The sequence below is a fragment of the Trachypithecus francoisi genome, unplaced genomic scaffold, assembly GCF_009764315.1.
Source record: "Trachypithecus francoisi isolate TF-2019V2 unplaced genomic scaffold, Tfra_2.0 Lachesis_group16, whole genome shotgun sequence".
Classification (NCBI taxonomy): Eukaryota; Metazoa; Chordata; class Mammalia; order Primates; family Cercopithecidae; genus Trachypithecus; species Trachypithecus francoisi.
In genome coordinates, this window is record NW_022681461.1 from 52,445,798 (window position 1) to 52,457,249 (window position 11,452).

An 11,452-nucleotide genomic window follows, 5' to 3' on the forward strand; every position below is an offset into this window, starting at 1 on the left:
GTCGAGAACCTAGGTGTTAGGAACAGTAAAATATATATCTCATTATATGCATTATGATTTAGGTATGTTATCTCATTTAATCCTTAAATAACCATATGATTATTCTCATTTTACAAATGAGAAAATTGAGGATCAGAGTTAGATAAAGTAACTTACTAAAAGTGGAGCCAGAATTTGAGGGCAATGCTTTTTGACTCCAAAACCACCAAGACAATGTTTTCCAGACCTCAATTTCTTTTGCCATGTATGAATTATCTGCATAATTCTTCATTTAAATTAACAAATATTTAACTTAAATACATTTATATAAAGACGATGTTTACTTTCTTGGATGAAAACCAATATATATAATTATAAGATAACTTTAAAAATCAAATAAACACAGAAAAATATCGCTAAATTCTAGGTAAACATTTTACTTGCTGCTCTTTGTTATTATTGAAAAATACAATTAAAAGGTATTTTAAAAATTTAAAAGACATACTTGCATTAAGCTGACCATTCCCATTATGTAACCAGAAGCTCCTAAAAAGAATAGAAAAGAAAACTGCTTTCTCATTAGGTAATTCATTGTATTTTAATGATCCATGTAGAACTAAAAACTCATCTCCCCTAGGATGGATGTGAGTCCACAGTTAGGGCATCAGTACATTTTAGGCAGGAGTAGCTTGAGCAAAGATAAAAAGTTTTGAGAAAGTTTGGGTATCATAGAGCACCCAGAGGTTATGAATTCCTTGAGTGGTAGTTCTAAACATTGTATGTAATTATTACCTTCAGAGTTTAAGACACAGATGAAAAGACTCAGAATACATGATGTAGATTGGAGTGTCCATCTCTTTTAAAAGTTCCCTAGGTAGTTCCAGTTCTTAGGAGGGGTGGAAAACCTCTACGATAGGATGTTTGAATGAGAGGATGGTAGTGGTGGTGATGGTGTTGAGTAGCTTGGTAGGAGAAAGGCCAGGTAGATCAGCAATGTCTGCTCTGAATGTGAACAGGTGGAATGGTAAAAATATCATTATTACTTGTTATCTTTGGGATAGAAAATGAATAACCTATCCAAGGCGGTTGGATCTTGAAGAGCTGGCAGAGTGCTGACGCTACCTTCCATTAAGAATAAACATTCATGAATTTTCTATCTCAGAGGCTCTTTTGATTTAAACGTCTTGTGATCTTTTCTTATAATTAAAGGCATTAAATTCATATGTGAAGAATTTATGACAGCATATTTAAATAATGATCTAAACGACTTTCTCCAATACTTTACAATAGACATAAATATTTTTGAATCCGCTTTAACACAATTACTGCCTATAAGTAGGCGCAGAGAAGAGTTTTATAACTTTTTTAAAGCAGCAGCATTTTAAAATATAATACACAGAATCCAAATTTGCATGTGTAAATAAATAGAATGCATGAAAAGAATCTGAATGTGAATTAATTCCCTTAATTATTTATCCATTGTTTTGATGCTGTCCTAAGACCCATTTAAAATAAGGCATCTTTCTGGTGGGTAACAAATTCGTAGTCTATCAAGCTGGGCTCCCACTAACATTGGCCAAGTTGCTGAAGACATGACTTCATCTGGGAACACGAAAGGAGAACTCAAAATCCAAATCTTCATACTTTCTTAGGAGAAGCGTGGAAGTGGGAAAAGGAGAAATTCAAACTCTGCTTAATTTTAAAAGGGCAGTAAAAAAGGGGAGGCTGCAAACGCTAGTTTACAAAAATAGACGTCGAGAACTCCTGGGGAAGAAAGTGGGCGAAACGGGCTTTTTTGGGGGGAGGAGACGTTTGCAGCCCATCGGACAGATTCCCCGCCGCCCTCCTCCCAGAAGGTCCCCACTCCCTGTCCCGGGCCCTCCCCTGGCTTCCGCGCTTGGCCGGGAGCCTGGGTGGGCGGGGTAGCCTCTCCAACCTCTCCTTCTTGGCTGGAGGCACAGGGGCATTAACTTAGCGCCCCGGGACTCTGCCAGGCTCACGGGACAGCTGCACCTCTCAGCTTCTCCAGCTCTGGGACGCGGTCGTCCCATCTCCCTCCGAGTGGAAAGAGTGCAAAACTTTTGTTTGTGCGCGGGTGGGGTTCAGTAGTACCACGGCGCGTCCTGCCCCGGCTTCCCCAGCCTCCCAGCAGGATTAGCTGAGGTCAGAGCACTTTCCACTTGTGACTGCCGGCCAGAAACTTCTCGGGAATGGAGCAGTCACACTGTGGCAGCAGAGACCGAGGCGGTAGCGGCCGACCCCACCTGGCCCCTGGGCTGGTGGTGGCGGCTGACCCTCCGCCCCCATCCCCGGCGTTGCCGGTACCATCCGGGATGCAGGTTCCCCCAGCGTTCCTGCGGCCGCCCAGCCTCTTTCTGCGAGCAGCGGCCGCGGCCGCTGCAGCCGCCGCCGCCGCCACCTCAGGAAGCGGAGGCTGCCTGCCGCCTCCCGGGCTGGAGAGGGGGGTGGGCGCGGTGAGCTGCGGCTACCCGCGGACGCCCAAGTGCGCCCGCTGTCGCAACCATGGAGTGGTGTCAGCGCTCAAGGGCCACAAGCGCTTCTGTCGCTGGCGGGACTGCGCGTGTGCCAAGTGCACCCTGATCGCCGAGCGCCAGCGCGTCATGGCCGCCCAGGTGGCGCTGCGCAGGCAGCAGGCGCAGGAGGAGAGCGAAGCCCGGGGGCTACAGAGACTCCTGTGCTCGGGGCTCTCCGGGTCCCCCGGGTGTCGGGCATCCGGGGGCGGCGGCAGAGCCGAGAATCCACAGTCCGCGGGCGGCCCTGCGGCGGGGGCTGCGCTGCGACAGGGTGCCTTGAGACAGGCCATTGGTTCCACGACCCCCGCTTTCGAGGTTTTCCAGCAAGATTATCCTGAGGAAAAACAAGGTGAGTTGATCTTTCATTTATTCTTTGCTCAAGGAAATGGTTGTTCTGGAAAGAAACTCTGAAACAGGCCGGCGCGTCCTTAGGCGGGCAGGAATAGTTGTTTAAAAGAAGCACTTTAAGTTCTGGGGAACTGCTCAGCAATATGGACATTAATAAGTGTGAGAGACACATCGCCTTCACTTTGGAGGAGTTTACTGTTCCTTCCCTCAGGTGATAAGATAATGAAAAAGTGAAGCATGGGTGGTAACAAACGAGCAATTCACCCTAGGAGTAGAGTTATTTGTGCGGAAGTTGATTTGACTTTTCACTGTGTGGACAGAACTTCAAGCAGGCATTGAGCAAAAAGCTGAGTGAGAGGTGCTGTGTTTGAGTGTGCTCTGTACTCTTTCGAGACAGGGTCTCACTCTGTTGCCCAGGCTGGAGTGCAGTGGCGCCATTATGGCTCACTGCAGCCTCAACCTCCCTAGGCCCAGGTGATCCTCCCTGATCTGGACTGTTTTCAGCTGTAAAACCAGAGCTGATTTTGCGTGGGAAACTCTGATAGTTGGGGATGCAGTTCTTTAATACATGTTGGGGCAAACATTTGTTGCAAGCTTGATGTGGGGAAGAGACTGAAATATACCAAACCGTCATCTTTCTTTCTTTCTTCCTTCACTCTGAATTGTTTTTGTAAAATGTAATTTGTAAAACCATAAGTAAGAATTTCAAAGTTCAATGTTAGAGGTTTTTTATCCAAGGAGTTTTCATTATTTTTCTCTTATTTTTTGACTGCAAGTCAGTTGCCTTCATTTCCTGCGTTAGGAGATATATTTTAGTGAACTTCATAGCCCTCCACAGGGCCTACTAAGCAGTGGAAATATCACTGTGATGTTTTCTTTTTTTTTTAAAATAAGTCCAAAACTTGTACAAAACTTATAAAGTTGTATTATATGAAATTGTATGATAGCTATACAGTAAACTATTAATTACAAACCTTCCTTGAATTGTGAAAATTGCAGATCTCAACAGATTTTTCGCTCAATGGCTGCCTGAAGTTCTACTCACACAGTACATTTGAAAAATACTGGTCTGTGATTTTTTTGACATGAGGCATTCAATTCAGAGTGAATTTTGTGTTTACATGTGTCAACTTTTTGTACATATTCTAATTGAGTAGGTAAAACAGAGTTTTTACAATTCTCATGAAAGATCAAAGGTGCTAAAGAGCAAAGTTATTAAGTAAAAGTGATATGAAAGAGAAGTAAAAGTGAAAATTCCTGAAACTACACCGATAGTGAAATGGCTGACAGCTCCCTGCGAGACACTGATTTATGTGATTTCTAGTTGGTACCAAAGTGTTCTGTTTTATAGAGCTAATTATTTTATTTTGTTGTTTGCCTCAGATGAAGCCCCCTCCCCCATAAAAAGCAAGCTAACATTGAAAGGTTACTTCAATAGCTTTCTAAATTGACTGCTCCTCTTACACAATAGCCATGAACTGTGGTAAAATAGTCTATTTAATTTACTCATTCATTGGACAAAGACTAACTGTGATTTAGAAGTGAACAAGCTTTTCCTACACAAAAGAACCTTATATTCAAAAGAAGGCAGACTATATGTATCCAAAAACTACAACGCAAGGCTTAATATACAATGATAAATGCAATAGAAGTACAGCAAGCTGTAGGACTTAAGAAGACAGAGAGTTGAAGTAAATGGTATTATATTGTAAAGACACCATATTTTCTAAATAATCTTATGCAAATTGGTGTTTCACTACATATATTGTACGATGAGTAAAATATAACGACATTATTTTATGATTTCATGCATAACTTGCTATAGAGATGAAATGTTGATAATTGACATGTTGAGGGGCATGCTCATTCATATTTACAAGTCAAGTGGAATGGAGGACTAATGCTAATCTATTTCCACTTGGCAAATTTCATTAGAAAAGTATTACTGTGTTATTTGAAGTTGAAAATACTATAAAGTGTAATTTTTGCAGTAGTGACATTCTTTTTTTCATCATATGCTTATGGGAACAGCATTTTGAACTTCAAAATGCTAAATTGTATACACTTTAATTTTAAAATAAACTATAGCTATTTCTTTAGAATTTAGAACTGAGTGCTTCTTAAGAAAACTGGAGAGAACATGAAAGTATTGCAAATCATATTTACAAATCACTGCCTTTGGCAATATTTGTTTTGTTACACTCATAAACTTGGTAGAAAAAGAAAGTTGGACAGAATTACTCTGCACACTCCACTTAGCAGTTTACTCTTACCTATATATCTCTAGGATAATAGAAAATGTAAACCAAAGTAAAAGTTATATAGTAAATATGGCTATTTTAATTTTTCTGGTGTTAACCTAGTAAAGGGTGTTAAAATATTCTTGTTTGATTAATGTGCTCAACATGTTGAGATAGAAAAACCAGAACTTTATGTAAAAGTACTTTTAGAACATTGCCCCTAACATTGGAGGAGGGTTGTGATTTAAAGCAAATGCCTAATATGTTGTTTTTAAAAGACAATTTGAGGATTCATATAGATTGCAATAGGACAGTTTATAATTTTCTTTTACAAACAATTTGCTTTTAAAGTCTGTAACATATTTCTTAAGGATTCAAAAAGAAAGTACATGTTTCATAGAGGATTATGAAAAACACCATCTGTATCATTTCTCAAAATGAAATATGCGAGCTCTAGTATGATTTGGGATTGACATAGCAATAGTACTTATTGGTTTAAATTTGAAATGAAATGAACAATTTTTTTTTTTTACATTATTCAAGTAAATTAATTTTAACCTGAAATATGAGATAAAAAAACCAATTGTTAAAATTTAGCATTAGTGATTAAATAGAATATTCATTTTCAAACTAAGATTATTCCTTTTATTCCCTGTTCATTTTATTTAGTTTTTTTTTCCATAGTGTCATTTTGAAAAAATATCGCTTAGATAACAACAAAACTTAGGTGACATTTAGGAAGATCCCACACAACCAAGATAGAACAGACAGCATGCCATATTGGTGTTATGCAAACAATTTGGGGTAACAATGCACTCTCATCTTCTGATTCCTAAATATAACTGCATTTTAATATTGCATATCTTTGTATTCTGAAATGATATAATAGTATCTTTTTGACTATTCCAGCACCTGCATTTCTGAATAATCTTTTAAATTTGATTTATTCATTAAAATGTCTTTGAGTATATAAATATTACTAATTATTAGGAGTGAATTAATTATATTATCCGGCATTATTTTTAAGTGAGCAGTACTATGTTCTGGGAAGTTTTCCCTATATTTGATTGTTTTTTTCCCCTCTTCTCCAGAACAAAAAGAGAGTAAATGTGAGTCATGCCAGAATGGACAAGAAGAACCGATCTCCAAATCCCATCAGCTTTACCTGGGATCATCTCCTAGGTCTAATGGTGTCGTTGGGAAACAAAGTATCGGGTCATCTATTTTAGAATATTCCAACAAGCATGATAGTGTCCTCTCTCCTCATCCTGGAGAGCAATCAGGAGGTGAAGAGAGTCCCAGGTCCTTATCATCCTCTGATCTGGAATCAGGAAATGAAAGTGAATGGGTCAAAGACTTGACTGCGACCAAGGCAAGCCTTCCTACAGTGTCCTCAAGACCAAGAGATCCTCTTGATATCCTTACTAAGATTTTCCCAAATTACAGGCGCAGCCGGCTAGAAGGCATTCTACAATTCTGCAAAGGGGATGTGGTCCAAGCTATTGAACAGGTTTTAAATGGCAGAGAACACAAGCCGGACAACAGGAACCTAGCAAACTCAGAAGAACTGGAAAACACAGCCTTTCAGAGAGCTTCAAGTTTTAGTCTTGCTGGAATTGGTTTTGGAACTCTAGGTAATAAATCAGCTTTCTCTCCTCTTCAAACTACTTCTGTTTCTTATGGAGGTGATTCAGATCTCTACAGCTTAAATCCTAGAGTAGGTATCAGTCCATTAAGGGTGGCATATTCTTCTGCAGGAAGAGGGTTATCTGGTTTTATGTCACCCTACCTAACACCTGGGTTGGTACCCACCTTGCCTTTTCGGCCAGCTTTGGATTATGCCTTTTCAGGGATGATTAGAGATTCTTCCTACCTTTCCAGTAAAGACTCAATAACTTGTGGCAGACTGTACTTCAGACCAAATCAGGACAATCTGTAATGTATATGCCCATTCTCCCTTTCTGGAGTTTTTCCAGAAGCATGTAGTACATGCACGTGCACACACATACACACACATCCATTAATATACTTCAATAAGTATGTGAGTGGATTATGAGGTCTTAAAATGCTAGTTTTTTTTTTTCTCAAGCAATATAATAGGTCTTAGATCTGAGAACTCTTCATTAGCATTTATCAAGTGAAAGAAGTAAATTTGAACATTATATAAGGAAATATTTACTTTAATGAATTTTCTCCCTAAATTATCATTTGTAAAAATTTTTATTAAAACTATCCTTTTTATTTTATTGAAAAGTGGAATTTTTTGTGATAAAATACATTTGTAAGTGTAAAGCAATCCAGCATAATATAAAACAAAAGGAAGAATTGAACAATTATGGCAATTTTAAATAATTACTACTTCAAAACTGTTTCTTCTGTTCCTTGTTCACAGGAAAGAAAAAAGTATTTCAAAGTATTTTTAAAGTATTTTATTTGCAGATAGGTGATTCGTAATAAATAAAACATTTGAGCAATTTGAATTTATAGTTTCTGAGTGTTTTATTTTTCAATCTTAGCTTCCATTAGTGAAAACAAGTGCCATTAAAAAACGTTTTTTTAAGTTAACACTGTGGATTAGGCTATGAAGTAAATCTTAGGAAATGAGACTGCGCCATCTCCTGGCCACTATCGCCAATTGTACTGAGCTCTGTAGAATATATGAATTAGAAACATTGTTTCCAGAGAATAAACTAACCTTTTTTTTTTTTTTTTCAAATACTCATTTTGGATTATGCTACATTAAAATTTTCATACTGTAAAGTGCACATCTACTGTGGATGAGTTTCAGTCTTTAAGTGTGCTTATGTCTGTATCTGGAGAAATATCCTTTTCTTATAAGTTTGGGACAAGAATATATGGCAACCATTCTCAAAAGAAAGAATAATTTTACTCAGAGAACTGAAATAGCTGCTCAAATAAATATTTATTGACTGGAGATAGTTGATTCTTAATCACTGAGGAGAGATACAAGATTTCCAAAGGGGAAAAACTGCCATGAAGTTTCAGAGGTATTCTTCCAATTTTAAAAATAATTTTTGTCCTCCATCTGGCGCATTTGAAAACTATTTATTTCAGTCAGTGGAAAGTCCCTGAGGAAACTGCTTAGAAAACAATTTCTAGGACATTTTCTTTATACGTCATCATTTTGTTTGAAGGACAGTAGCTTCATTGTTATTGTTAGGAATAAATGGAAACCCAGCAGCGGTAAAAGATAGTTGATGAATTAGAGATTGTTTAAACTATTTGAGCAGCATGACTCATTAAGGATTTTAAAAATTATATGTATATACGTATGTGTGTATCTATATGCAGATATATAAGTCTATGTAGACATACATTAAACCCCCACAGGTTATATTATCATGGAGGCTTTTTTCATGAAGCCAATAAGAATGTATTTCCAAGGAATATTTTGCCAGCAAATGTGATATTAAGTTACTTTAGAGTATCTGATGATGATTTAGGATGTAAATGTGTTTAATAGGTCATGCATTAATTTTAATGGTGTGAATTTAAGAAAGCAGATCTTGAAAAATTTTGATGTACTCAATATTCATTTATTATAAAAAAAGTTTTATATTCTAAGCCTAAGCCATAGAACAATGTCTAGCAAGTATTTGAAATTCAATTAATATATACTGAGTAAGAAACGCTTATATATAATAGATCTCTTTGAGACTCTGATAAAACTGAAGAACTCTACAAAATGGCCTACAGACACACAGTTTTGCATACAATTTCACTGGGTTCTTGACTCTCCTAAATGGTATTCAGGTTAGATTCCTTGGTGATTCTTCAGTTGTTTCTATTGTGTTAATCCACTTATTGAATGCTATTTTTTCTGAAAAGTGCTAGATCCTATAGAGGATACTGAATGTAAAATATTGTGCTCTAAAGGAAGTTGCATTATACAACAGAGATATGGTTTTAAATAATAATCCTAGAGTTACTGCATGATGTATGTGGTTTTATAATGATGTGCTTGTATCTGAGAAACTGAATTGCTTTTGACCTTCGAAGAACATCAATTCTGGGCAGTATTCAAATTTATAAAATAGTTTTGTAATCATAAAACTTAATTTATATGATGCCTTACACATTTCATACCCTTTATAATGATTTAAGGACTTAATCTTATCAAATTGGTCATTTGTCTAACAACTCAATAGTATATGAGGAAATTGAGGCTCAGCAGTAGGGTTTTTTCTCCCTAAGGTTTTAGTATGAGTCACCTGGAGTGGAATTACTGTACTCACTTCAGCAATTTCAGACTCCAAGGTCTGAGGAAGGATTCATGTCTGTTTTATTCATTCATGGCCTTGAAGAGTGGCTGATATATCATAGGTTCTCAAATGCTAGGTTTCCACTGACTGAAATAAATAAAAGATAGCAAGTATTAGCTTAATAATTTATTCATTCAATACCTATTTAATAATTTCTACTAATAACCTATTTGTGACATGTACTGTGTTAGACACAAGAGATAAAGTGATTAAGATACAAGACTTTGCCTCAAGTTGCTCACAGTCTATATTGTCGTGTGTACAAAAACAACCAATCAACCAGTGTTGGTATTATTTGACAATGTTGGTATATCCATGAGTTCTTTGTAATCTTGATATTCATATCCATGGATGCTGCTTGAAGCCTGAACTCCTAAGCCACTAATTAGTGGTGGGAAGGAAGAGAGGGTAAATGCTTTAAGGGCTAGCATATGACAAAAATGAATTGACTTTATTCTGTATCATATAGAGGGCCTAAGAGGTAAACATTTCATAGAGTATTCAGAAGAACATAAGGAATGAGTTCAAGAGTGCAATGGCTGCCTTGTATGATAAAGCATCTTGTACTCATTGAAAAATGCACGTAGAAAATATCAATCAGAGACCTGATTGATGGGATTTTTCATTACTGCTTTAATATTGGGACTGAACCATTTTCTAGCTCATCGGAAACATGGAAAGTATTTGTTAAATAAATAAGTAATGGAATTTCAATTCTAAGACCATGACAATGAAAACACTCTACGATTATTTGTCAATAAAACACAGGGCAGTTTTGCTCATCAGAATTTTGCCTATGTGATAGCCTCCTGAAAGTAGGCAGAAAAGAAAGACATAGAACACAGTGCATGACTTACAAGGGAATAAAACTGTTAGAGGTTAGTGTAAGGTATATAGGCATGAGTGCGGTTTAAAAAGGATATGGAAGAGCACTGAAGACAAACATTAGTACATTTCCTGTAAGGTAAATACCAATATGTCTTTCTAGAAGAAGCATTTGTTTTGGAATTGAGGAAACCTAGAATGGATTTATCTATGTGACTTGGACAGGTTACTTATACTCTTTGGACATTTATTTTTTCTCAGCAAAACAAGGATGATATTATTTAACTTGCAAGATTCATGGAGATAAAAGCTTAAATAAATGGCAGAGTACAGTAATGCTTATGTACTGGATGCTAAATAAATAAGTCTCACTGTTATCACTTTGTATTAAAGATATTATCTTTGCCCCCTGGTGGCAGTCTGTCAACAAAGAGTACTGTAATTGCATTTAATCCACTTAGTGGATGTGGAGCCCAAAGGGCAGCCATCATCAAAGCATCGTACAGGCTTAGTTCCAGACTTCCTGTTTGGTTGTTCATTTCATAGGAGAGCCACACTTTTGTAACATATTATTGTATATGTTATTTGGATTATTTTCAGGGCTATCTGAAGAAAATAAACAGCAAAATCATAGTTTGTGTTTATGCTACAATTATTAGGGTTGTCAGGAAAACAAGTCCATGTAATATGTGGAAATAAGGAAGTTATAGAACTTTAAACTACCATAAACAAAGGAGGAGCCTGAAAATGAATGTCTGGAAGAGGGAAATTGGCAGATAAGAGAAAGATTCACTCATCTGCTTGAAGCACTGTGTGGGTTGACAAGCGGGAACTGAAGCTCTGTGAAGTTCAGAATGTCTAATCACTCAAATGGTTCCCAGCCAGGGGTTCTGAAGGGAGGCTATGGGAAACCAATGCCTCTGTGTAGGTTCTAGCTCTGTTGGTCCGTGAGAAAACACCTGGTGGTGAACCTGTGCCACCGTGGGTCAGTGAGGTCAGCAGGCAGGAAGACAAGCTGGATGTGGAGTAAGGAAAAGTGAAGACAGCCTGGAAATCACTGGGTATCTAAACTTAATGACTTGTGTTTCACTTCTGCCTTAAAAATCTCACCATAATTCCTTTCTTGGGGGGCCAGTCTCACTTTGAACAATACAGGAAAGGGAATTCTGAGAAATGTCAACCAAACTGACAGTGTAGTCTAGTACAGTGTACTCCTTGTCAACACAGCTTTCATAGTCTCATA

The 11,452-nt window shown here is 37.5% G+C and overlaps 1 protein-coding gene across 1 annotated transcript; it reads left to right on the plus strand.

Moving 5' to 3' along the window:
- Positions 1-1,950: 1,950 nt before the first annotated feature.
- On the plus strand, positions 1,951-10,098 carry DMRTA1 (DMRT like family A1). The gene is made up of 2 exons (XM_033237498.1): positions 1,951-2,862; positions 6,193-10,098. The coding sequence occupies exons 1-2, from the start codon at positions 2,190-2,192 to the stop codon at positions 7,038-7,040; spliced, it is 1,521 nt and encodes a 506-aa protein (XP_033093389.1). The 5' UTR covers positions 1,951-2,189; the 3' UTR covers positions 7,041-10,098.
- The last annotated feature ends 1,354 nt before the right edge of the window (positions 10,099-11,452 follow it).